Source organism: Equus caballus, chromosome 21 (assembly GCF_041296265.1).
Source record: "Equus caballus isolate H_3958 breed thoroughbred chromosome 21, TB-T2T, whole genome shotgun sequence".
NCBI lineage: Eukaryota > Metazoa > Chordata > Mammalia > Perissodactyla > Equidae > Equus > Equus caballus.
Genome location: NC_091704.1, coordinates 72,306,258 through 72,333,764, shown reverse-complemented (window position 1 = coordinate 72,333,764; position 27,507 = coordinate 72,306,258). Strand labels below are relative to the sequence as shown.

The following is a 27,507-nucleotide window of genomic DNA, read 5'->3' as shown; positions in this document are numbered from 1 at the left end:
TCATACTTCCTCATGGCTGCGGAAACACAGGACCCACCAGGGGATCCAGAACGCATGGCCAGCCAACTGCACACCTCGGGGCGTCTGGCTCTGCTGTGAGCCCAGGGGCACTCACTTGATCTTGCTGAAGACGATGTCCACGTCGGTGATGGTGACGTTCCTCCCATCGATCACCTGGCAGTCCTTGCACAGCTTCGACCAGTTCTTGCCATGCATCTCCTTACCCGTGGCCCTGGTGTCCCCATGCACCGCGAACCGCCGGAAGGCCTCCTCCAGGGCGCTGAGCTCCGGGGCTGCGGCGGCCGCCCCCTCGTTGGCACCTTCTGACTCCAGGGACAGCCTCTTGGCTGCCTTGTCCTTTGCGGGCTCCCCTGGGGACTTGGGGGGCGTCTTGTTGGCGGCCTTGGTGGGCTTGGCCTTGCTATCGGCCATGTTTCTGGAGGGGAAAGGAGAGAAGAAAAAGGTTGTCTTCCTTTTTGGGGCTGCCACTCAAGGCCCTTCTGCTGGCCCACTCCTGGGACAGGAGGCTGGCTGCCTGTGTCACGGCAGGCACCCAGGATGTGGCAGGGTCCCTTGGACCCCTCGGAGCCAAGCCCTGGACATGAGGCGGCAGAGTTGCTGCCCAGGTGGCACCTGCAGGACAGTGAGTGCTTGTCCTGTTGCTGGACACGGCACTGCCCTGCCCAGTGCCAGTGCCCTGCCAACCGCCGAGTCGGTGGGCCCAGGACACCTCCCTGAACAGTCAAAGCCCTCAGCAATGGCAGGACCTCAGGGGGAGCACCCAGCTCAGTCTCCTGGGGGACGGGGGGCTCAGAGTCCCCTTCCCCATCACTCCTCTCACCATGGCCTCCACCCTGAGCCACACCTGCTCTGGGACCCCCCAAAACGACACCCCTCCAGGGTCCATGGTGACACCATCCTTCGGGAGGGAGATCCAGAGCCGGTCATGCTGCTGCCCTACCTCAGGGCTGAGCCTGCCGACCGGGTGCCAGTGGGAAAGAGATGCGAAGAGCACGTATGAGGGTCTCCCCATGGGCCAGGGCTGAGCGACCTGCACTCCAGGACCAGGGTGGGGGCCACGTGTGCAGAGGGGAAGCCACCAGCCAGTGGGGCTTGTCAGGAGCTCGGAAAGCCTGCCTGAACCTGTCGACGAGTCTCTGCCTTTGGGAGGCGCCCAATCCCTAGAGCCGGGCCTGGGGCCCATGGGGCCCAGAAGATGGGGCCCCTGCTGCTCCAGCAGGCTTTGGGAGCACGGGGCTGGGCACGGATGCCTCCCCCACTGGCTGGCAGCCAGGGCAGGACCAGAAACACCAGCCCCTGGCAAAGATCGGCAGTGGGTCCCTCAGAGCGGCTTCCCAGAGGAGCAGCGGTCTATGCCTCACTGAGAACCGACACCAGGGTTTAGTAAGAGGAGAGGGACTCAAGACCGAGTGCTGAGAACAAACTCTGGGTGGACAGTCAGTGCCACGAACAGCAAGCTTATTCAGAACTCTGTAGTTCACTGAAAGTCTCCCTCAAATGTGAGTTCTTAACAGCAGTTATGACCAGAGGAAGATAGTGACCTGGCATCATAGGGGTCCTGAGTGTGGCTCTGCTGAACTCAAGACCATACAGGTGAACTCAGGACCGTACCAGTGAACTCAGGACCGTACCAGTGAACTCAGGACCATACAGGTGAACTCGAGACACTACAGGTGAACTCGAGACTGTACAGGTGAACTTGAGACCATACAGGTGAACTCAAGAACCCTACAGGTGAACTCAAGAACCTCGAGACCCTATAGGTGAACTCAGGACCCTACAGCTGAACTCGAGACCCTACAGGTGAACTCAAGAACCATACACGTGAACTCAAGACCCATGTAGGTGAACTCAGGACCCTACAGGTGAACTCGAGAACATACAGGTGAACTCAAGACCATATAGGTGAACTCAGGATCCTACAGGTGAACTCAGGACCCTACAGGTGAACTCAAGACCGTACAGGTGAACTCAGGACCATACAGGTGAACTCAGGACCCTGCAGGTGAACTCAAGACGGTACAGGTGAACTCAGGACCCTACAGGTGAACTCAGGACCATACAGGTGAACTCAGGACCCTACTGGTGAAATCAGGACCCTATTGGTGAAGTCGAGAACATACAGGTGAACTCGAGACCCTACAGGTGAACTCAGGACCCTACAGGTGAACTCAGGACCCTACAGGTGAACTCAAGACCATACAGGTGAACTCGAGACCCTACAGGTGAACTCAGGACCCTATAGGTGAACTCGAGACCCTACAGGTGAACTTGAGACCCTACAGGTGAACTCAGGACCCTACAGGTGAACTCAGGACCATACAGGTGAACTCAAGACCATACCCTATAGGTAAACTCAGGACCATACAGGTGAACTCAAGACCTTACAGGTGAACTCAGGACCCTACAGGTGAACTCAAGACCACACAGGTCCCCAAAAATGAGAGAGTCAAGTGCAGCTCACGTGACCACTGGCCTGAATATTCTCAAGGGCCGTGGTCCCCCACTCGTTCACCCCCTCTTCTCTAGGATGGAGCCAGAAGTACAATTGCTGGTGAGAAAAATCCAAGACACATGACAATGGAGCACTACTCGGGGGCAGGAGGAAGCAGACAAGATGCGTGAGGGGGAAAAAGTCAGATCAGAACTTCCAGGCTTCCCATGTTCCAGCAGGCACTACCCTCGGGCACCTACCCCTCACCCAGGTTGTGGACAGGGAGCCCGGTGGGGGTGGCGCTGTCTCTAAAGGACCATCCCAGAGGACAGATGGCATAGGCGAGACAGGCGGGTCGGGTGTCAGCAGGAATCATTCCAGTGTTATCGCTGACACCGTCTCTTTGTCTGAAACAGGAGCCTCCCATGGGCTGGCCCAGTGTTGACCACGGCATCTCTCAGCTCTCAGCCCAAGAAAGAAAAGCTGCTAAGAAACTGCTAGAAGCATTAGTCAGTTTAGTAAGAATGTGCAAACCACTTATGGGAGCACGTGTATTCAACTTGGTCAACGAGGAAGAAACTGCTCATGATGCTCAAATCCTGCACGTTCTCAGCCCAGGAACACTGTGTTCCGAGAAGGGATGGCACCAAAGTGACGGCAGGGGCTGGCTGCCTCTGGGTGCTGGGACCACGCACAAGTACTTTTCTGTGTTTTGCAGATTTCCTACAAGTGCTATTTTACAGTTAGGGCCTGTGGGGCCCAGCCTGCGTAGGGGAGGCAGCATTCAGGGAGCCCCAGCAAGCCCGCCTGCATGTGGCAGGCCAAGCGCCCCAGATGCTGCCGATGAAAAGAATTCCCAGGAGTGCTCTGGACACTGGGGGACAGGGACACCGACTCAGCATGCAGAGCAGGTCACCTGGGAACCTCAGCAGGGACCCACCGAGGCCAAAGCAGACAAGGAGAGCAGGGGCACCAACCGGCCCATGCACAGCAGGAGCCGTCAGGGCCCATTGTGCTGGGCACATGGTTCTAACAAACTGGCAGATCTGCCTCCAGGTAAATTAAAAATCAAGAAGGACTGAGTAAGTCCTGCCCTTCCGAGGCCGACCTTCCAGGTGGACACAGGAAACAAACGAGATGCTCCAACTTCAGGTGACAGGAAGCACCCGAGGGGAAGCCAAGGCACGCAAGGCGGGACTGGGTGGAAGGAAAGTGGAGATCCGAGCAACAGGACGGGCAGCGTGTGGGTTACTGGGCGAGGGGACATTCTGGCGCCCGTGGGGCAGTTCAGGTTCCTCCAAGCCCCGAAACCCCACCAAGACGGCAGGCGGGTGGAGAGGGGCCGTGAAGGTTTGTGTGGGAAAGAGCAGAAAGTACACAGGTGCGGCCTGCCACTGGATGCCCTCTGGGCCCCAGGGGAGAGCGGCCAGCCGTGCTCTAAACGTTCTGAGCAAAATGCTTCGACCTCACCGCCCCAGGCTGAGGGAGGAGGATGAGGCCGCAGAAGCTCTCAGCTCCACCCCACTCCCTGCCAACGCTCCTGCAGGCATCTGGGCTGTCGCGGGAGGGCCGCAGGAGGCCGGGACTGCAGGTAGGGCCCAGGCCGAGGGGCACCGGGGAGGGAAGTGTGGACACAGGAGTGACGATGGAGCCCACAGTGCTGGGAATGACACAGAAGGTCAGCAAGTGTGAAAAAGCAAGGTCCCCATCAACTCAACCTGGGGTCACGGCCCTGGGAACCTCCCACCAGGCAGCAGGGCAGGGCAGCTGTGACATCCGACATTTCCTCTGGAACCCCGGCCCTGAGTGCAGGGCGGCTCTGTCCGTGACGTCTTTTTGGGCCTGGAGGAAAGACTGCAATGGGGGCGTTGGTGAGGGGCGCTGAGCCCCCTGCCCTCGAGGCTGTGCCCGTCGCTGGGCCATGCCACAGAGGAGATGTGGCCATAGACCCAGAACCAGCTGGGAGGAAGGTCCCCACCTGGCAGTCCACAGAGGCTGCCCACGCTCTCCCTTCTGAGATTTTCTACAAACATGTATTATCCTAATAAAATATATTTTTAAATTATTTTAAGAAAAACAACAGAAGGAATTAGAGCCTGCTGTCAGCCAGGGGTACTGACATGGAAAGATCCTCAAGATTATTGTGGAGAAGCAGGACGTGAACAGCAGAAATACACACCCCGCTCTGGGAAAACAGCAAAAGGGCAAGGAAGAGCTGCACAGGCTGGAGCCCTGGGGAGAGAGGACAGACCGAAGGCCGGGCTGAGGTGGGAGTGGCACATGCTTCTCGGTTCTTTCAGTTCTTTGAATTGCCTCATTAAACCCAGGCGCTACTGCCAAAATGATGTAATAATGATACATTTAATTTAAGAAAAAGCTGAGAGCTCCAGTGGAGACTCACCAGAACGTGGGGCTGTCTGGAGCCCCTTCTGTGCCAGCAGAGACAGCTGCACACACGGCCGGCTGCCCAACTCCTCTCCCCGTGGAGGCCGGGGCTCCCCTCCACCTTCCTGCCCCCATGGCTCTGGGGCTGCAGGGAGTCTGAATCTTGGGTGGGGCAGACCCTCATGCCCTTCCCACCTGCCCTGCCAGCTGCTCCACCAGTAAGAAAATAAACTCGCTTAGTAGAGAGGCCCCAGGAGACACAATGCCACCCCACAGCACGCAGGGTAAAAGGGAGGACCTCCCAGCTGCCCGCCTGCACCCCAGCTGTGTGCCTTACACCCTCAGCTGTGTCCCTGCACCCCAGCTGTGCGCCTTACACCCTCAGCTGTGTGCCCTGCACCCCAGCTGTGCGCCTTACACCCTCAGCTGTGTGCCCTACACCTCAGCTGTGCGCCTACACCCCAGGTGTGTGCCTTACACCCTCAGGTGTGTCCCTGCACTCCAGCTGTGTGCCTTATACCCTCAGCTGTGTGCCCTGCAACACAGGAGTGTGCCTTACACCCTCAGCTGTGTGCCTGCACCCCAGCTGTGTGCCTTACACCCTCAGCTGTGTGCCCTGCACCCCAGCTGTGTGCCTTACACCCTCAGCTGTGTGCCCTGCAACACAGGAGTGTGCCTTACACCCTCGGCTGTGTGCCCTGCACCCCAGCTGTGTGCCTTACACCTTCAGCTGTGTGCCCTGCAACACAGGAGTGTGCCTTACACCCTCAGCTGTGTGTCCTGCACCCCAGGTGTGTCCCTGTACCCCAGGTGTGTGCCTTAAACCCTCAGCTGTGTACCCTGCATCCCAGGTGTGTGCCCTGCACCCTCAGGGGTGCCCAGCATTCCCAAGAGCGCTGACTTCTCCCTGGCTAAGACCCCCCACAGGGCACAGGGCAGTGTGTGCTGGGAGTCGAGGTCACTCAGGCATAACCAGGTATGACGGGTGTGACCCGGCTGACAGCAGACACGTGGCCTGGTTCTCCTCCCTCAAGGTGAGGACTGTCAACAGCTCTCGAAAGCCCCAGGAGGCTCTAGTTCGGACGTATTTTAGAGTCCAGGAGCTCTCAATGCCCAGGAGGCCCAGCTCCCCGTGAAAACCTGGAGTCTCTCTCCTGAGCCTCACTCACCTGCTTCCCTGGAAAGACCCCAGCCTCTGGGATGTGTGTACATCTGGGGGGTGGAGGGCGAGGGACGCACAGAGCAGAAGGGGTCCCTGGTGTGCAGAGGCCGCCGAGGCTGAGGGACGCACCTGCGAAGTGCAACAGCAATGCCAGCAGCAGGCCTGCGGCGGACAGGGAGGTGGGACCTGCCTCCTCAGCCCAGAGCTGGGCTCCCTTGGGACACCTACTCCTGCTGGCCTCAGGGGTCCTCAGGCAGGAGGGACGAGTGATGCTTCCAACCCCTCTGGGCCACCTCTGACACAACAGCCCACCACAGACCACTCCCTCTCCAGACCCACTGCTGAGCCCGCAGCCGCTCAGGCTCAGGTGTGCAACCAGGGCCAGGGGAGGTTGCCAGAGTGCGTGGGAGGGCAGGCGAAGTGGGGGGAGCTGAGCAGGTGCCAGCGCCCTTGGCCAGGTCCTGCCTGAGATGGCCCGCGCTGACCCCTCAGGGTCAGGAGGAGGAACTGAGACAGTAGTCACACTTGGGGAGGGTGGGGCAGGCGGGCAGGTGGAATTACAGGCCAGTGGGAGGAGAGGCAGGATAGGGCTGCGGCCCCAGGGCAGCTGCAGCAAACAGAAGCCCTGCTGCACGGCCCCATCAAGACCTGGACACCCGCCCCGTGAGTGTCCGCAGCAGGGCGGGGTTGCCTCCCAGACATCAGGTGGTGCTGGTGTCCTGGACCATAACTCTCTCACGGGCTCCAAAGAGGCGACATGACGAGGCCCAGTTTATGAGAGTGAACGGGGCCCCATGTTGGAATGATTCTTCCTGGCAACCTCTTCAAGACTCGACTACCAGAAGCAAAACCTATAGAAAAGGTGACACGGGACAGACCCTGACATTCCATAGTCACAGCCACCAGGTTACCTCAGCACACAGCACCCTGACCAGGAGGAATGGAAATCCATGTTAGTGGTGGGCCTGCGACAGGGCCACGTGTGTCTGTGACCAGGGCCAAGTGCATCTGTGAGCAGGACCAGGTGTGTCTGTGAGAGTCAGGCAGTCTGTGAGCGGGGCCAGGTCTGTCTGTGAGCAGGACCAGGTGTATCTATGACCAGAGCCAGGTGTCTATGAGCAGGACCAGGTGTGTTGTGAGCAGGACCAGGTGTCTGTGAGCAGGACCAGGCGTGTCTGTGAGCAGAGTTAGGTGTGTCTGTGAGCAGGCCAGGAGTCTCTATAAGCAGGGCAGGTGTCTCTGTGAACACAGCAGGTATGTCTGTGAGCAGGTCAGGTGTGTCTGTGAGCAGGTCAGGTGTGTCTGTGAGCAGATCCAGGTGTGTCTGTGAGTAGGGCAGCACTGACAAGAGCTCTGTGCTCTCTTGGTCCACCTTCCTGGGGCAGGACATGGGTAAGCCCAGATTGTAAAGATGGGTGTGCACCTGCTTTTGCAGGTGTGAATGCACTGCCACTCTTGGGCTCCCCCATGCCTACTCAGAACATGGCCTCAGCAGCTCATTGATGATGCCCCACAGCTCCCACATCCTGCCTCCCATTTACACCCCTACCTGCAGGCACTGCCTGAAATCTGCCCTGGCCAGTGGACCCACATCTGGAACTCAGCCCCCAAGGCCCCTCATGTCCTCCCTCTTACCTCTCCCAAGTCCTCTGGTGCCACTGCCCACAGCATGCCCTCCCCGTGGGCACTGGGTACATAGGGATGGCCAAGCCGCGCTGGAGGAGGTCACGTTGACAAGCTGTGCTAACACTGGGGTGAGGGGCCAGGGCTGTCGACCAGAGAGGGGCAGGGTGGGGGCCAGCAGGACCCACGTGTCTGGGAGCCAGGACCTGCCACAGGTGAATCCTGGACTCACACAGGACGCCCACCCCACTCACCCTGCCATCGCCCTCCCTGGCAGCTGTGTGCTCCCCGCCACTGCTCCCTCTCCCTGAGAACCTCTGCCCAGAGCAGGAGTGCAGACCAGCCGCCCCGGGACCCCTCTGGGACACACTGGGCCCACCAGCCTCTCCTCCCCAGGAGCCTTCTCTGTCAGGTCCCCCTGCCCAGGGCCCTGCTCAGACCCTCAGGAGAGGCACCTACTGCGGGACATGCTGAGTCCCAGGGCTCATTCTCAGGGAGACGCCCGCTGTGGCGTGGCTGCTCAGGCCTCAGGCGCCATCCTGCTTGACCCGGCAACTCTGAGCCTCCCGGCACTCAGTCCTCTTCCTGGGGGCCCAGCCGTTACCCCCCACACCCAAGCGACCTGGGCCGCTGCATGAAGGGACGTGCGTCCCCCTCGGAAGTCTTGCAGGAGTGATGAGGGCCAGTCTCTGCACCACGGACGTCTGGATTCCCCACGAGCCCGAGAGGCAAGACGTTCTCTGCCAGATAACCAGCTCGGGCATCTGACCAGTGCTGCAGCCACGACTCCTGAACCTTCTGGTGGCGGATGTGGTGCGGACTTCCCCCAGGAGCAGCCCCTATCTGAAGGGAGCGGCCAGCTGTGACTGAGGCCTGCGGGTCACGTGGGGCTGCTCCTGCCCGAGCTCCGGGAGCAGCTGCCAGTGACCCCGGGTGCTGGAGGGCTGACTACAGGCAGGCACTTGGCTGGCACTCTCGTCCTTGACCTCCTTCCCCAAAGGCAGAGCGCGGAGTCCGGGGGCCTTAGAGCCCATGGGGTGCAAGCTGGACTGGAGAATGGCAGGTGGCTGCGGCTCTCTGTGGAAATGAGGGGTGTCTGGGCCAGCGAGATGTTGCCACAGGCCCTGCAGGCGGGACAGGGCTCCCTGGAGAGAGGGCATCAGAAGGAAGCTTCTGGAGATGCAAGCCCAGGGGTGGGGCCACTCCGGCTGTCCTGGAGCTCCCGCTCAGTTTCCCATCCTCACTCCCACGGGGCACCACCCAACCCACGCCTCAGCTGAGCTGCTCAGGGTGGGCGTGGTGCTACCCGCGGCCTCTGAATCTTTATGCCCCGGCTGCATGCACGGGTGGCGCCCTCGACCAGGGCAGGGACCTGAGCCCAGGGACCATCGTGGGTCCCCTGGTGTGGCCTGAGGCCCAGCGCCTGCACTGAGATCCCGCTTCTGAGCAAGAAAGCTCTGGGGCCTGAAAATGCTCGCACTCTGGGATCTGACTGAGCTGGCTCCTGTCCAGACCTCGCCGGAGTGCTGGAGTCTCAGGGCTGACTGGTGGCCCGGGAGCACCTCTGGCGACGGGAGAGCGGCGAAGGAGGCCCACGTGGGGGCCAGGCCGCGTAGAGAATGCTTACCAGACAGCAGAAGACTCTCAAAGGCAACCGAGACTCTGAAGAAAGTGTACAGAGGAGAGAGGTCAAGGGAAGGGCAGGAGCCGGGCGCCTCCCGGCCCCTCGAGGCCCCGTGGCAGGCAGGCCCTGGGACCGGGGCTCCACTAGGGCCTGGTCCAGACGCAGACTTAGGAGGCCGAGGGGGTTGAGGGAATAATGGCCGCAGCCCCAAACAGATCCCAAGCATGGCTGCTCCGCACACTGGGTCCCAGGCCTGGGCCCTGAGCTCCGCCAGCCCCACCTTGACATCCACCAAGGCCATTCCGGTGCACGAGACACTCGTGGCTGAGGTGATGTTGGGGGCGGGCGGTGGACAGTAAATTCAAAAGACCCTGGCAGCCCAGAGCCCAGGGGCAGGGACAGTGTCCCCTGCCTCGCCTCCCCCTTCTCACCTGCGCCAGCCGCCCAGGCCCAGCACAGACGCAGGCCCCACCGTGGGGTCTAGGAGAGCCCGGCCCTTGGCGCTGCCCGAGAGGAGACCCCCGAGTAAACGCCTGAGGGAACAAAGGCCATCAGGAGCCCCCGGGCCACAGGGCTGGCCTGGCACAGCCCTCCCCCTACTCTGCATCTTCAGCTCTTGATTTCAGAGGCCATTTGAGTACAACCCAGCCCTTTGGCAACTGTTCACATTTTTAATTGTAACTCGGCCCCTGCGCGGCAGCTGCCCTGACTGACACTCGATGTGAATGACATTCACTTGATGTGAATGACTGCTCGTCCAGGCTGAGGGCTGTTCCAGGCGGTGAGAGCGCCGGACCCCACCAGGCGGCCTCTTCTGGGCCCGCAGGCTCCACGAAGCACCCTCTCTGGGCCCTCCCGGTGGCGTGTGGCACACCTGTCCCCTCGGCCGCCGCTCAGGTCCTGGTCCTGCAGCCTGAGGCCGCTGGTCCAGAAAGGTGCAAGGGGCTGGGACTCTGGCCCTGAGGCCTGGTGTCCCTGAGGGTCTCAGGCTGTCACCGCCCGCAGAGCAGCCTGGGGACTAAGATGGCACCACGCAGCTCTTCCCAGATGTGAGGGAAGGCGGAGCAGAGGGCAGCTGTGTCTTCCCCCCACACCCGGCGACTGTCCCCCACCGCCCGCTGTGAGCGCAGCACGGACCCTCCCCCAAGCCTGGACCCAGGGAACTGCTGCGGGACAGGGGGACAGGCTGGGAGTGGGTGGCAGCGGCCAGGCCGAGGGCAGGCCCGGGACAGGCTTTGCTTTCTCCAGAAGACGGCTTCGTGGGCCCAGAGCCCTCCCAGGAAGGGAAACCGAGGAGGGCAGGGGATGCAGTGGGGTGGGGGCATCTTCAAGCCCCACCCACCCGTGAGGACCCCAGCGTCGCCCTCCCCTGCCCCTTGGAAGAACTGGCGTCAACAGCAGACACTTCTCTGGGTCACTGTGAACCCAGGGATTTTGGGGACCTGCCCAGTCAGGGCCCCTCGGCCTCCTGGGACCCCCGAGCCGGCGCTGGTCTCCCTCAGTGGGTTCTGCATGAAATCTGAGCACACCACCGGCCAGGAGCAGCCGTGTGGAGTGTGTTTGCACATGGATCTACGGCATGAGAGCTGTGAGGGTCAGAGGCCAAGGGAGAGCCTTTCAGGAGAATGGCGTCCCCGTTCCAGAGGAGCCTCCCAACCGATGCTGGTGGACCGGCGTCAGGGGGCCCGGAGCAACCACAGAAATGCGGGAGCAAGGCTCGGCCACTGCCTGCGGCTCACAGGCCTGGCCCCACTCAGGGACCCTCAAGGTCCTCAGAATTAACTCACACCCCTGCCGCTCACCGTCTGGGCCAAACGCTTTTTCTAAAACATCTCACAGGACGTTCCACCAACAGAGTACTCGCATGCGTCCCGCCACAGAGTGGACTGCAATGAAGATGCAGGGACATGGTCCCAGGATCCACGTTTTATGATCCGGCCGCCCAGACAGACGGAGAAACTTCCACTAACAGACGGACGTCCACCACGCCGGGGTCTGACACCCACCTCCTGCCAGAGTCGTGCGGTGATGCGATGAGGACACGGGTGGAACCTTCTGGTGGCTGATGCCCCCTCAGTCAGTCAGCACAGGCGCCCTCCCCCACAAGTTCCCTATGGGGTCAAGCGGGCTCCCTATGCAGAGGGCAAGTGTAGTGGGGTGAATGGTGGCCCCGGAAAAGGAACGTCAACGTCTTAACCCTTGGAACCTATGAATGTGACCTTGTTTGGAAAAAGGGTGTTTGCAGATGTGATCAAGCTAAGGACCTCGGGATGTGATCGTCCTGGATTCCGGGTGGCCCTGAATCCAACGACAAGTGTCTCTGTAGGAGACAGAAGACGAGGGACTCAGACAAGTGCATGTGATAAGAGAGGGAGAGACAGAGTGACGCGGCCACAAGCCGGGGAGCACCTGGAGCCCCGGGAGCTGGAAGAGGCAGGAAGGACCCTCCCCTGGAGTTTCCAGAGAGAGCACGGCCCTGCTGACCCCTTGACTCCAGACTGCTGGCCCCAGAATTGGGAGAGGACAAATTTCTGTTGTTAAGCCACCGATCTGTGGTCCTTTGTCACAGCAGCACCAGGACTCACACAGCAGGCAAGGCCTGAGGAGAAGCATCCCTCACAGAGAACAGCACATGCAAAGGCCCAGAGGAGGGGAGCCATCTGATGCTGGCACAGAGAGCCATCCAGTGGGGGCAAGAGTGGGCAGAGGGCCAGCCAGGGCTGGATTCTGGAGGCCCCTGGAGGTGACCCTAAGCTAGGAAGCGCTCTAAGTAGGGGACTGCCATAGGACACCTGTCCTCAAAAACAACTGTTCTGGTCTCAAGTAGGAAGTACTGGGCAGAGAAAAAAATGGGTGCACATACAAGGTACAGGGTGAAGCACATAAGACCCTCGACAGGAAGTCTGTTAATTCAGGGAGAGGTCGGACTGCATGCACATGCCACATGGCCTCTTCCAGACTGGGGCCGCTCCACTGTTGGGATGGCTGGGTCTCAGATGAGCCTGCACAGCCCTGTCCTAGGGCAAGGTGGCTGGGCTGGAGCAGCCATGGAGTGCAGCACGGAGAAGCCCAAGACCAAACAGACAAGAACAGCAGCCGAGGGCAGGTCCTGAGCCTAGAGAGAAACGGGAGTTCGCTCCACCCAGGCAGGCTGCGGCCGTGGGGCTGAACACAGATGCAAAAGTCCTAAACAAAATAGTAACAAGTGAATCCAGTAATAGATAAATAGGGTCAATACTTTACAACTGAGTCCGGTTTATGCCAGGAATGCAAGGTTGGTTTAACGTGAAAATGAATCAATGTAATAAATTCAACACACTAACAGAATAGAGGACCAAAACCATCACATCATCTTAACAAATGCAGACAAAGCATTTGATGGGATTCAGCATAAGAATTTTTAGCAAATTAGAAAAAGAAGGAAATGCCTTAATTCGATAGAGGTACCTACAAAAAATGACAAAGATCTCCACACCTGAAATATTGAAAACTTTTCTTTTCAAACTGGGGTAAGACAAGGACACAGGCCTGCCCTCCTGGCCTCTAGTCACAGTGTCAGTGCAGTAAGACAAGAGGAAGTGAGGATACAAAAACTGGGAAGGAAGAAATGAAACACTCATTATTCGCAGTTTCTCTGTGCATAGACAAAATCCAAAGAAATACCAGGAAAATTATTAGAATCAATAAGTGATTTAGCAAGTTTTCTGGATACATAGTCAACATACAAAAATCTATTTTATTTCCATGTAGCAGCAAAAAGAAACAATATGAGGCATTTAGAAATATGCCATTGAAAATGTCACCGAGAGCACCAGCCCTGAGGGCCCAGCAGTTAAAGTTCCGCGTGGTCGGCTTTGGTGGCGGGTTTGGTTCCTGGGTGTGGAACCACACCACCCGTCTGTCAGAACCCATGCTGTGGCAGTGGCTCACATAGAAGAAATGGAAAGACTTACATCTAGAATATACCTCTACGTACCAGGGCTTTGGGGAGGAAAGAAATATCAGCTTAATTTAAATAAAATAATAAAATAGCATGAAGAAATATCCATTACCCAGGAATAAATCTAACAAAAGATGTCAAGACCACTGACACAGAAAACTATGAAGCATTACTGAAAGGAAAAGTGTAAGGAATTATATTATAAACATGGATTGAAATCCGAATATGCAAAGATGTCAGTTATCCCTAAATCCATCCACAGTTTTCATTTAATCCCAAGAAAAATCTCAACAATTTTTATGTCTGGGTATCAGACAAGCCGAGGCTACAACACATATGTGCAGGAGCACAGGGCGCAGAATAACCAAGTGATCAGGAAAGAGCCAGATTTGCTCCACTGGACGCAGAGATGACGTAAAGCGTGGGAATGAACGTGGTGTGGCGTGTGGTGCCGGTGTGAGGAGAGTGATGAGCCAGCGGGCCGCCCAGCCCCACAGCCCCCAGCACACACAGATGCCACGTGCAACAGCGGTGGCCCTGCAGAAGAAAGCGGAAGAGAACGTGCTCAAAAAAGAGAAAACGGACTCAACACTGCCAGTCCAGGCATGTGGCGGACCGAAGCAGGAGAGACAAAATAACTAAGCCTCAGGAAGACAACGCAGCAGAGAATCTGATGTCCCTGGAGCAGGGAAAGAGCCTCCACACAGGATGCAAAAATCGCCCTCCTAAAGGAAGAGACTCTAAAATGGCACCAGATTAAAATTAAGAACTTCTGTCCATCAAAAAATATCATTAAGGGAGTGAAAAGGCAAGCTGCGAGGTAGGAGGAGACCCCTGTCACGCAAAACACCAACTGGCCCCTCTCCAGTCTGTGGGGAACCCGCAGATCGACCAAGACCAGAAAGGTGGCTGCAGAACAGAGCGGGAGGCTCTTCGGGAACAGCACATGCGAGCGCCAGGAGTGTGCAGGCAGTGTGGGCCCATGAGCATAATCGGACGCACAAATCGAAGCCAGAGGCTGACCCTCCCACGCCCTCCAGCAGGCTCACCCCGAACGAGGGCCCGCGCTACCCGAGGCCCCAGGAGCAGAGAGCTGCCGGGACTAATGGTCTCGGCCACTTTGGAAAACTGCTGGGCGTCATGGATGACTGAAGATGTGGACGACCAAGGACCCGACAGAAAAGCCTCCACAATGCCCCAAAGGACATCACAGGACGACACGCAGCCGCCCACCACAGCCAAACACAGAAGTGACCCCGACCCCCACCGACCCCACGCCCACAGCGGACAAAGAGAAGGCAGCGGGCTCTGGAGTGGACGTGGACGGACCGGCTGCTCAAGGTAGCAGGGACGACGGCGCAGACACAGCAGCGACGGAACAAGCCGGCACAAGAGAACGTGCGCTGTGATCCCACAGACATGAGGTGAGGCACTCAACCAGTGTTCTGGGGAGCACACTTGGGTGGTAAGACCACAACAAAAGCAGGTGTCCCCCCAGGAATGGGACAAGAGCAGCCGCACACCTGGGCTGAGACAGGTGGGCAGGCACCGCCCACGGGGAGGCGACCTCTGTGCTGACGTCTAAAGGGACAAGAAGCAGTGGCCTTGGAGACCTCTGGGGGCCAAGGATTCCAGCAAAGCCTGGGATGGGACAAGCCTGCCAGGTGGGAGATGAGGCCAAGGTGAGCTTTCTGAAACACCATCCTCCCACGCGGCCTCTGTCCACAGCTGGCTCTTCACTCAGACACGGAGGCAGCAGGCATCGGCAGGCGCACTGAGAGCGCCAGGGCCAGGCCGCAGGCAGGAGGGAGCAGAGGAGGCAGAGGCGCCGGGGCACAGGGAGCAGACACCTGTGGTGGGCTGTGGAGAAGTGGGACCAGGTGTGCAGAGAGGAGAGACAGACCTTGAGAAGGACAAGCATGTGCCACGGCTCACCCGTGAGAACTCGGCAGACGCACCGTGGTGCCCACGGCGGGCGCGTGGGAGGAGGGCGAGGTCAGGTCCCAGGGCCTGGAGTAGGGGTAGGGCTGCTTTGAGAAAGCTTCCCGAGGATGAACCCTCCGCCACGTGCAGGGAGGGGTGGGGGGTCCTGGCGGGGGGAGGCCGGCTGCGGCAATTCAAGCAGAAAGCAAGGACGGCTGGAAGACACAACGGCTAGGGTGGAGACAACCGCAGCAGAGGGGAACCTACCTGACCGCCAGGGTGCTGACAAGGGCCGTGACCCCCCAGACACCAGGGATAACGCAGCCTCGGACCAGGCAGACACCAAGTGGAGCAGCCTGGCCAGCGACAGCCAGGACCAGGTGCAGTGGGGAGGCTGGTCCATGGGGCATCTCCCGGAAGAGGTGGTCCCAGCCACCAGGAAACGAGAGCGGCTGGCTGTGGAGAGAAGGCCTGGGGAGGAGCAGGGACAGGAGGGACTGGGCGGCGCCTGGCCAGCGGGGTGGGGTGTGAGGAGAGGACGGGACTCAAGGACTTGAGGTGCACTGCTGAGCAGGCCGCTGGTGACCACCGAAGGGTGCAGGTCAAGGGCACAGGAAAGCACGGAGTCTGCCACGAGGGGTCCTCAGAAGCATCCAGAGAAGGGGCAGGCTGTACTTCAGGGCAACGGCGGCCCTGCCTTGCTGCCCCCACATGCCCCCTCCTCTGAACCTGGGGCACTTGCGCAACAGCCTCCACCGCGGACACAGCAGGAGGGACGCCTGACTGCAGAGCTCACCTCACAAGGTGACACTTCCCTCACTCGGCTCTCTCCTGGGACCTGTAGCCGGGGCTCCCTGAACTGACACGTGAGGGGTCCTGTTCCCTGAAGCCTGCTTTCTGGAGAGACCTCACCAGAGACAGAGGAGCCTCCGCAGGGCCGGCCGGGCGTCAACCTAGCACGTGACGGAGCAGAGAAGCCTGGGAGGGTCCCGCCCAGCGAGGGCCAGGGCATCAGAGACGGCTGTCCCTGCCACGCCCTGCGGGGTGGCAGATTCGTGAGCAAAGCCAGCGCTGTCACTGTCTTGAGCCCAAGGTTTTGGGGTGGTCTGTGACACAGCCTTAGATGGCCAGAGTGGGGCTGAGGGTCAGCGAGCAGGCAGTGGCGTGCACAGCGCGTCCACCTTGACTGGTGAGGAGGGCGTGGAACACATTTCCCATGGGCAGCTCGCAACTCAGAGCCGGGAGCTTGCTGGAGGCAGACACAAGGGACATCTGAGTGAAGACCAACTCTGGGGCCGGACTCATGTCCGCAGCCTCCACCCCGTGGAGCTCAACCCGCCGGCCTGGCTGGTCCCTTCCCAAGTGGAGACGAGACAGCAGTGGGTGTGAGGCCTGAGCGAGGTCACCTGGAGGATGCTGGCTGTTTTGTGACCTTTCCTCTGGAGCCAGAGCTTCCCAGGGTGGAGGGCACACCGGCTCACCTGGCACCTGGCAGCTGTTCAACAGACGTTTGTTGAACAAATCGGGGGACAGGGTTACAGGATGGGCCCCCGGGAAATGTGGCCCAGGGCAGGGGCGCCACGCTGAGCCCACATGGGATGCCCCACTTATCAGGCCAAGCAAACCAGAGACTCGGGCACCCTGGGGACACGGGGAGAAGCTGGCCTCGAGAGGAAGGCAGGTGTGCGAAAGGGCTGCAGGTGGTCCCCGTTTAGGCCTGAGAAGTGGTCAGGACCCACCTTCCCTTTCACAAAGCCGATTAAAAAAGGAAAAAGCTGGAATGAGCGCCCAGGGCCAAGGAGAGCCGCTCAGGCCTCCCAGCACATGGGGGCTGACAAGACGTCGAGTGGGGAGCAAGTCAGAGCACCGCGGTTTCCTCGTGCTCTGTGAAAGGATTTTTGCATTTCTTCACCAAAGAAGGGACTGTATTTGGAGGTTTAGACACTGAATTACAACTCACAGTTGAGAAGTCACTGCACGCCACTGTGCAGTGAAGGGGCAGCCCTGGAACCTGAAAACAGCCTTAATTCCCATCAGGAAATGAGATCTGAGACTATACCGCGTTCCTGTGGGGAGCTGCCCTTCCCCCACGTGCAATTCCGGAGGCTGCTGATCACAGAACCTGCATCCTCCCCCCGAGCCCAGCAGGGCCACTCAAAGCCACGCCCAGGACCTGAGAGGCAGACGCTGCACAGGAGTGTCCCTCTCTGAAGAGGTGCTGCTGAGCCGGGATGTGGTGGGTGGGGGCTGTGGAGCAGGCATGCCGTGGTCTGGGATGCTGTGGGTGGTGACACCGTGGCTTCCTCCCCATCCAAAGAGGAAGCTGTTCTCCCCGGGAGGGGCTGAACAGTGGGGAGACCCCACTTGGGGAGCGGAGACCACGTCTGGGCCCCAAATGCAGCTGGGCCCCACCCAGGCATCTCCACTCTTTCCTTTCCAGTAAACACCTGTTGCTTAAGCAGTCGGAGCTGGGTGTGTGTCGACTCTCCTGCCTACTCCCCGAGTCTGCCTGGTCCAGGGTTTGCCGGCTCAGGTGGACTTGGCACTGTGCCCAGCACCCTGGGTCCAGGGCGGTTTCTGGATGGCGCCAGGCTGGGCTCAGGCACTGACTACATGGCTCGAGGAAGACCTGACACTTCAAGGAGCAGCAAGGCCCCAAGATCCCCAGATGGCATCTCTCGTCCATGCTCCTCCCGCCTCACCAGCAACATCACCAGCTATAAATAGGCCTGGCTCTCAGTCAGCACAGCCTTTCCCCGAGGAAGCTTTTAATTCTCAGCTTCTGCTGCAGGGAGTGTCCCCACTGCCCACCGGGGAGGGAAAACCACGTGGACGCTGCCCCTGAGGATAGTTTGGCTGCTCAAAGATTTCTCTTAAACCTCAATCAGTGATGACGATTTTAATTTTCTCTATGAAATTCTCCTGTGATTTGCACATTTCCCACAATGAGCACTGTATATGGTTAAAACAGTATTTATTGCAACTTCAAAGGATTCAGGAAGATCAGCCAAAAGACGCCAGGGAGATAGGAATACGCGAGTGCAGCTTCCTCTAATCTCCAGCACTGGCAGTCCGATGGCTGGGAGGGGCTTTTTAATGTAGCATTTAAACTATGGTGACTTTCTGAACGACAGGTCCCTTTGGGGACCTTGAGAGCCACAGACCCTTTCCCCAGGAGAAGGCACACACCCTCACATGGCACGCATTTTGCAGATGGTCCCAGGAAGTTCACAAGCACCACCTCCACAACCCCCATCCCCAAGCCCTGCGATGCCGACCCTGTGATGGGAACAGGGGCTGGTACCCAACACACATTCTTGGAATCCAGTTCAAGGAATCTGGCAAGCTGTCTGTCTCACAGCCCCCCTCAAACTCCCATTTCCTGCCTGTTCCCAGCTCTCCTCCTCGGCCCTATCCCTCCATCCCCGGATGTGGTCCCAGTGCAAAGGGAGTTCAGGTCAGGGGCCAGGGGCTGGCCAGGCTCTAGGGAGCACCCCCACCCCCAGCTTGCCCTCCCTGAGAGGTCAGCCCTGGAGAGTCTGGGAGGCAGGCTGCAAGGGTCCTTTTATCAGCGTCCCCCAGGGACCCGGCAAGTATCTAATAAATGCCAGGCAAATTAACCAATAAACACGCAGATGGATGACAGCACAGTCAGCTTATCCTAAAAGGTGTCTGATCTTCAGCGAACACAGAACGTCCATCAAAGCAGCAGCCACTGGGAAGGCAGAGGAACAGATTTTCTTCCCACCTCATTTCAAGCCTCCCTTTACATAACTGAAGCCGCAGAATAAAGGGTTTCTCTGGATCCTCCTTCGAAGGCGGGCTCTGCTCTTCAGAGGTGTGTGGAAAAAAATAGACTGGCAGCCACCCTCTTTATCTTGATGTCTGGGTTATAGCTCACACGCGATAAGAAAACGTAAGACCCCTCCAGAAAACGTAAGACCCCTCCAGGGAAGCTCCTGAATTTGCACACCGGAGGCCTGACTCTCACCTGGGATGACGATGGTGACGTTTATGACGGACCTAAAAGGCTGGGGACCCCAAGTCCCTGCCGAAGGATCACGCGCATTCTGGGCCCTTTCTGTGGCCCTGGGTCTCCTAAAATTCGTGCTGTAGAACAGTGGCTTCATATCAAATCTTCTAAGCCCTAATTTCCCACCGCGTCGCTGGCGGCCGCCACCCCAGGCCCGGACGTCGGTAACAGTGTTTATGTAGCTGGACGGGGTGGGGGGGTGGGGGGGGGGGGGGCCGGGTTGCGGCGCCCGGAGGGACCGGGCGTCCTCTGCCGCGTTAAGCACCGACGCGAAGAAAGGCCACAGCGCCTCATTTGGGGCCCAATTATAAACCTGTCCTTTGCACCGCCCCACCCCGCCAGGGACCCCGCGTCCCCACACCGGCGCATCGACGCAGCGCCGACCGCCCTGCAGCCCAGGGGCACGGGGCGCACGGACGCGCCGGGCCCGGACCTGGCAGGGGCTCGCGGGCGCCCGGAGCTGGGTCGCGCGTCCCTGGCCGCGGGCGCAGGTGGCAGGCAAGCGGGGGCTGGGGACCCTGCGCCGCGGGGGCGCTCTCCGCGCCGCGCCCGGACGAGCCCTGCGGCCGCTTACCTCGGAGATGCAGCGACTGCAGCGGCGGCGCCTCCGCGATTCCGCCGCGCGACCCGGTGCCCAGCGGTGCGCTCGCGCCGCCGCCCCCGGCCCGGCCCCGCCCTCCGGAGCCCGGCCCCGCCCCGCTCCCCCCCGCCGCGTCCCGGCCCTCCCGGCCCCGCCCCGGCCCCCTCGGCCCGCCCCGCGCGCCCGCTGGCGGCCCCGCCCCGGCCTCTCCCGTCGGGGGCGCGCCGGGCGCACGGAGGCCGGTCCGAGCGCCGCCTCTGCCTTACAAGGCCAGCGCTGCGCAGGCCCCGCGGCTGTCGGCCCCGTGCGCAGGGGCGTGGGAACGCCGGGGGCGGCGCCTGTGCGGCAGCACCTGGCCCTCGGACCCCGCAAGGCCGGCGCGGTCCCCTAGGGTCCCCGCAGGGCGCGGGTGGATGCGATGGCGCCGGCGGGGGAAGCTCCGCAAAGACGCTCGGGCTCCACGGGGGCGCGCAGGCCCGGGCGGGGATGGGGCCGCGCCCGAGAGTCTGGGAGCACGGGAGCGCGCGGCGGGCGCCCGGGCCCCGGGGTCGGCCGAGGCGGGGAGGCGGGTCCGTGCCGGCACCGGGCACCGGGCCCAGCTGGGCCTCCTTCCCCGGGGGACAAGCAGCGACTGCGTCCCCGCCCGGCCCCAACTCCCGCTTGAGGCCTTCGTTCTTCCTGCGGACGGTGAGGCCGCCCCTGGTCACCTTTGAGAAGCAGCAATCCTGAGCGCCTCTCCAGTTTCTCCTCCTTTCTCTTTTCTCGGGGACACCTGCTGCCCCGTCCCCACCAGGCCGGCGCTGCGGTGGGTGGCGAGCGGGTGTGCTGGAGGCAGGACGGGTCCCGGCCGTCTCAGGAGGTGACTCAGCAGGAGGTTCTGAGGTCGGGGGTGACCTGGAGGTACTGCATGCAGAGTGCTGGGACTTGGGGTGCAGGGTCTCCCGCTCCATTCTCCAGGGTCCCTCCGTGGAGCAGGAGTCCTCAGGCGTTGAGAGGCACAGCCTCCGGGGAGACGGTGGCCTTTAGGTCACTTCCAGCTTCATTGCTGTGGTTCTCTTGGGGCTGGCCAAGGGACCCTCCACTCCAGCCTCTGTCCCCCCCTTCTGGCTGCAGAACCCAGCACTCCATCTCTCTCCTCACTCTCCCCCGACAGACACCCCTAAGGCTCTGTCCTCACCCACCCAGCCACAGACCCCTTCCCCAAGGCTCTGTCCTCACTCTGCCAGCCACAGACCCCCCCAGGCTCTGCCCTCACCCTCCCAGCCACAGACCCCCCCCCCCAGGCTCTATCCTCCCCCACCCAGCCACACACCACCCCCCACCAGACTCTATCCTCACCCTCCCAGCCACAGACCCCCCCCTCCCAGGCTCTGTCCTCACCCTCCCAGCTGCAGAAACGCCGCCATAAGCATACTTCCAGGCTCTGTGGTTGGACCCGCCCCCCAGGCTCTGTCCTGCTCTCAGCATCTCATCGGGATCAGAAGTGCCGGCAGCAATCTGTGGGAGCACAGAGTCGGGCTTCACCTCACATCTCAGTCAGGTCAGGGAGCCCTGCAGAGGCAGCAGGGGAAGTTGGGGTGCTGGACCAGAGAAGGGGCAATGGGTGCTGGCCATCCACAGACCGCCAGCTCATGTGTGAGAGGACTTGGGTTCTGACACTGGGGAGCCGGCACAGGCAGGCTGTGGCTGTTTCTCCCTGCGCCCCGTCCCCACAGTGGTCCTGGGTCTCCACCCTCTGGCTTCTACTTCCACTCCAAAGTGTCCGGAGATGGGCTTCTGTCTAATTTTGGTTCTCCTGAAAAGTTCCACACTCAGAGACCAGGCCTGCCCAGGAAATCAGAGTGGGAAGAACAGGGGGCCTTTGTGGTCGTCCTGAGGCCCGCTCTGGTCACTCATTCGTCTCTTTTGTCAGGTAGGAGCTGAGCTGCGCCTTCTGTGTCCCAAACGGCCCCAGCACCCCTGTGGGTGCCTGAAAGTTATTACTAACAGTGCAAGTGATAATGAGAAATGTGGCTCATTGTTAGGTTCCCGTCATTGTGTTAGCCTAAAGGTGACCGTTTAGTCCATCTTTCAAAACCTGACTTCAACACAGTGGTTTTGCCAATAGTGACACTGTAGCAGGAGGTGAGGGCCAGGCTTCAGAAGCAGCCGTGCTCAAGGAGCCGGGTCATTGGGAAGCCAAAGCAGGGGGCGGCAGAGGGGACAGAGGGCCTGTCGCAGGCACTGAGCGACCCAGCACGCAGGCGCCAGGACAAGAAGGTGGAGCCACGACCGCAGAGGCCCCGCCCTGTGGACCGGGTGCTGGCACTCTGCTCTGGGCCCCTTGGAGGCAGAGGTGGGTCACCGTCTGCCCTATTCATGAAGACTGTCACTGGTTGTCTGTGAAGACATTTTGTTCTGAGTTCACGGAGTGCTGTTCATAGCACGGAGTCCATCCAGTCCACACGTAGAAAATCCTGGAAACAGAGATGTGGGCTCTCCTCGCCCCGGGCGGGCCCCTCACAGCAGCCTCACACATCTCCTGGCAGGAGGCGAGGGCCTTCCTCCGGCTGTGGCCACTGCCCAGACCCCTTTGTTCTGGATCACGCTGTACCCCGACTCTTGGTCACCAACAAAGCCTGAGCAACCTCCGTCCACCCTCCAGTTATTGAAACTTGACGCACAGTGAGTGGGTGTAGGTCCACACAGCCACACGGCAGCCACACAGAGGCTTTGCCTGAGAGCCGGAATCATCTGCATTTGTGGGATGAGGTGCTTGTTTCCCAGGGCCCCGGGAACAAAGGACCCCATGGTGTCGGCTTCAACAACAGGAACCCTCTCACAGTGCTGGGGCCAGAAACCCAAGTCACGGTGTCCGCAGGGCTCCCTCCAAAGGCTCTGGGGTCCCCCCTGCCTCCTCCAGCTGCTGGTGGCCCCAGGCGTCCCTGGGCTTGTGGCCGCATCCCTCCACCCTCTGCCTCCAGCATCATGTGGCCTCCTCTTGGTCGTACAAGGACGCTGTCGCTGGACTTTCGGCCCATCTGATAGCCCAGGATAATCACATGTCGAGGTCCCTGGTGACACCTGCAGAGACCCTTCCCCCGGATGAAGTCGCGTCCCAAGGTTCCGGGTGGACGTGGGCTGCGGGTGCTCTCACCCCGGGCCAGTTGCTCCTCCTGGCTCTCCTGGCAGCCACAGCAGCTCACCAGGAAACGTCTCTGCGTCCCTGAGGGCCCCGTCCTGCCTCCTGGGAGGTTTGTGGGGAGCGTCAGGGGCAGGGCGGCTCCTACACGTGGGGGGCCCGGCTCACACAGACCCCAGCTGGGCTGCTGTCCCTGTGCCCAGCCCACCCCCACTCCTGCCTGGCTGCTCAGGCTCTGGACCCTGGGTGCTCGCCTCAAAGACAACCCTGACCGGGGCAGAGGGCAGCTGTGGCAGGAAGAGGGCTGGACTGCAGCTACATGAAATGCCACAAACTGGGCACGGAAGCGTTCCTCATTTTTAAGACTGGAAGTATGTTTTCTCCTTGGTTAAGGTACATTCTCAACCACACGCCCTGGGAGGCCCCAGCTCTTCCGCCCCCGTCCTCGCAGCCTTCCCATCGTGGGAGGTGACCTGGTGTCCTGAGCGCTGGGGCAGTGTTGGGGGAGACCCACAGTCACAGAGCCCCCGCAGCCCATCCACGTCCACAGTGCGGGGCAACAGAGCCTTCAGAGACGAGATCCAAATGGTGCTAAAATAACCCTGTGCGCCCAAGGTAGCCACTGTCCCCAGAGGAAGGAGGGATGCCTTCTGGCCAGCTCTGTGCCTCCTCGGAGGGCTGCTGACTAGGTGGGGGTGCCTGGGCTGGGCTGGGAACTGCCCTGTCTGCTCACTGTTGGTGGGCACCCAGCGAGGGCCCTCCTTACGGGAGGGTGGTGCACTGAGTGTCTGGACACCCATCTGGTTTGGGCTCATGGGACAGAGATGTCCTCTCCCCATGACCCAGCACAGTGACTGAAAGCACAGTGGCAGTTCTTGGACCCCACGCTGTGCTGTGCTGTGCCCCACGTCCCTCCTGGAGGTGGGCATCGAGGTCAGGGCCGGCTGTCCTGTGCAGGAGCCAGTCAAAGTGCAAACATGGAGCCCCTTGTTCACAGTTGTTAGGAACCTCAACACGGCGACACCATAGCGTTGAACTGAGTGTGGAGCCCTCCCAGTGGGGTTGTGGGCATGCACAGCCCTGATGGCTGTCCCACTTGTCAGGTGATGCCCCCAGAACTCAGGTGAAGTAGTTGGTGGAGGACACATAGCTGGTGTGGGCAGGGCTCGCGCCCACAGCCAGCATGAGCTTCTAACCACTGCTGGATCCTCCCCTGGGAAGCCTGCCCTTTGACGTATGGGTTTATCCTTGAAATCATAAAACCGGGCACAAGTCCTATTTAAAAAACACATAAATTTCTCATGGTTTTAAGATGATTCCCTAATTTTCATTCTAATAAGATTTTCAGGACCTGGGGTCTGTTATTGACTTTGCTGTTAAGAAAACCTCGAGAGGCACCAGCTTGCTGGCTGGGGGTGAGGGCCAGGCGCTTCCCCTGGGATCAGGGCTCCCACTGGCCGTGCCAAACCTGTGGTGCTGACCTGGCAACAAGGCGGCGACTCTGACAACAGTGACGGACTTTGAGGTCTCCCCCCAGGGCTGATGGCCGTGGCAGCCATCAGGGGTAACCTTGTCTTGGCTTACCTTTTCCCCAGTGTTGCCCGATGTTGTGCGCATGCGTTGGCTGCACAGGCCAGCTCGCTGTTTCCGGAATGTGCCGTCATCAGTTTTGCAGAACGTCCCTCTGCTCTGGGCTCAGGGAGGGAAGACTTCTGCAGGACAGTCCTATACACGACGTCACACGACGTCATGATGGGAAGTCGCCATAAAGCTCAGGGTCCGGGGGGAGGTGGCTTTCCTTTCGGTCCCTTCGAGAGGACGTGGAGGTGCGTCGACAAGTCGTAGAGGTTATAAAAATAGACACACAATGTGACCACCAAAAGCAAAGCCGTTTTGAGAAGTCTCTTCTATGAGTCAGAAAACTCCCTGCAGAGGTGAATTCTGGGTGGAAAGCGAGTTGCTTCATGTCTCTAAGACGCCATCTCCTCGTCCAGAAAGATCTCTGGGGGTGGAGGGACCACAGCCTCGCGGGCAACTCAGGTTGGGTCAGCTTCTGCGTGGCAGCAGAATCTGTCCCATATACAGTCCAAATCTTACCCAAATTCATCTGAACTGATGTTCTTTTGTTTCGTCTTCTCAGCACACAGAGATCTCAGTGCATGATTCCTTGTCTGGTTCAGACAGTAGCTGCCACAGCCTCGCTCCTGCCCCTCAGTCCTCTGGAGAAATGACCCTCATCTTCCCTGCGGTTGGGAGGGAGTGGAGATCGGAGCGCCTCGCTGTGGGCATGTAATGGCCTCTAACGCCCTCCCGTCACAGTGCTTCTCTGCCCCCAGTGACAGCGGCAGCTGTCTGAGCCTTTTTAGGTGCAGCCAACTCTGCACCCCTGATTGCATTTTCTGATTTTGCAATTGAAAATGGGCCTCAATGCAACAACAGCTAATATGCATCGAATTATCATGGAACAGACTTCTACTTCCAGGCAAGAGGAAGTAACAGGAATCAGACTTACCCTCTTACATCATGAAACCACCCCAAACGGGATGAAATACATGAAGCAGTGGTTCACAAGACACTGGACAGCAGGCAACAAAGGACAGTGAGCCTCGAGTGATGGGAACCCCGAGCTGAAGCCCAGTAGTGTCCAAGCAGCTGCAGGCAGGGGACCTACGCAGAGCCTGGCTGTCTGCCTGGTTGAGGAGGCAAAGTTGAGAGACAGGGAAGACCAAGGTGGATAGAACTAATGGAACAGTGTGACAGAAGGAAGAGAGCGCAGCACAGGGGCTCCCCATCCACAGCCCCGATCCACAGGGAGCCCCCGAGGATGCAGCTGTGTGCTGATGAGCTCACACGGGTGAGGAGCCAGCTGGGGCTGGGAATGGCCTGCTGGGAGTGCTAGAAGCAGGAGGGCCCCAGGCTCACACAGGGTCCCGAACAGCGCCCATGCCAGCCGAGGAGGAGACCTCAAATGCATGGGCGGGGCGGTGCATGGAGAGGTGGCGACTGCCTCGGTACGCGGGAATAATTAGCCTCGTCTGAGCTCTGCACTGGTCTTGCCTACAAATCTCAACAGCAAGGCAGACACATCAAACTACATAACAACTGCATCTCAGAATAAACTTCGAGAACGTTTGTAAGAATACAGAAATATCTAGCTCCAAAAAGGTAACCATAATGATTTAGAACTAACTATCCAATTAGAACTATTAGGCATGCAAAGAAGCAGGAAAACCAGACCCACCAGGAGAAGATCAATCGATCGATTGAAACTGACCCAGAACTGGCACAAAGGCATTAAAACAGTAATATAACTGTATTCCACATGTTCTGAAAGTCAAGCAGAGACATGGAAAGTACAGCAACACTCAAGATTGAACTTCTAGAGGTAAAAACTGCAAAGGATGAGATGAAAAACACCCTGAATGGGATTGATGGCAGCTTAGACATTGAGACAGCATAGCAATATCAACCATCCAGAATGAAACGGAGGAAAAGAGAATTGAAAGAACCCCAGGTCATCAGTGACCTGTGGGACAGCCTCGGGCAGCCTCATGCATGTTTAATTGGAAGCCCCGAAGAGCAGGAGAAAATATTGGGGATGGGGTGTAGAAAAATCGTTAGAAAAGTAATGGCCAAAATGTTTCCAAATTTGATGTCAACTATACACCCACAGGTGCAAGAAGCTCAGTGAACCCCAAGCACGAGAACCGTGAAGAAAACCGTGTCACAGCACATCCTAGTCTAATTGCTCAACACCAGCGATAGCAGGAATTCTTGAAAGCAGCCGGGGCAGTAGGCAGAGAATGTAAAGGGGATGTGGGACCCCTCATCCAAGACCTGTGGGGCCAGCGCAGGCTCTGTTCTGGAAAACACTCCCCGTGTGCCTGAGGGGAACACATTTTCTAAGAAGTGAGTCCAGGGCCCTGCAGACGTCCCATGAATCAGGCTGTTACCTGTGTTGTCCAAATCCGTGTATTTACTGTTTTTCCAGCCTGGTGGCCTGTGGCGATTGAGAGAGCTGCGTTAGAAGTGCCCACAAATGATGGTGCATTTCTTGACTGTCCCCTGTGGGTTCTCAATGCTGTTTTACACGTTTTCTTTCTTGGTTTACATCCTTTTCAAAGTCCCATTAGGGTAGGTTTGTTGGTGGTGTCAATTTTTATTCATCTAAAAATGTGTTTTTTGCTCTTTTCCCTAAGATGGTGTTGCTGGGTGTGGCTCTAGGTTGTGGCATTTTCTGGGTGTTTGTCCCTTGCCCCTGCTGTGCTGTGGAGAAGTCTGCTGCCTGACGGCTCTTCCTCTGCAGGTGACCTTCCTGTTTCTGGTTGCCTTTAAGGTCACGTTGTCTTTGGGGTTCTGCCTTTCTCTCCACAAGATGTCCAGTGTGGGTTTCTGCTTTATTATGCAGCTTGTTGTAAATGATGCCCCGTGCCTGTGGATTCATGTCTTTTGTTAGTCATGGGAAACCCTAACGTTATCCCATAGAATACTTCCCTTCCTGCGTTCTCTTTTCTTTGTCTTCCTGGATGGACTCCAACCAGGCACGTCTTAGACCTCACTCCATCGTCTCTCTGTGGGCCTCTCTGCGGCGCCTGCATTCGGACTGACTTCTTCAGACTGCTTTCCGGTCTGACAGCTCCCTCTTGAGCTGGGTGTAGTCA

At 59.2% G+C, this 27,507-nt stretch overlaps 1 protein-coding gene across 3 annotated transcripts in view; it reads right to left on the bottom strand.

Moving 5' to 3' along the window:
- The window catches only part of TPPP (tubulin polymerization promoting protein), a 35,450-nt gene extending 14,279 nt beyond the window's left edge, over positions 1–21,171 (bottom strand). Inside the window, exons 1-2 of one of the 3 annotated variants that reach the window (XM_070246162.1) lie at positions 21,106–21,171; positions 116–436 (exon numbers count right to left, since the gene is read on the bottom strand). In XM_070246162.1, the coding sequence (XP_070102263.1) occupies positions 116–436; positions 21,106–21,137 (353 nt within the window). In that variant the 5' untranslated portion in view covers positions 21,138–21,171. Of the gene's footprint in view, positions 1–115; positions 437–19,719; positions 19,803–20,432; positions 20,950–21,105 lie in introns of those variants that run through there. The other 2 variants (XM_070246163.1, XM_023625901.2) reach the window with 2 other exon arrangements.
- Positions 21,172–27,507: the final 6,336 nt, after the last annotated feature.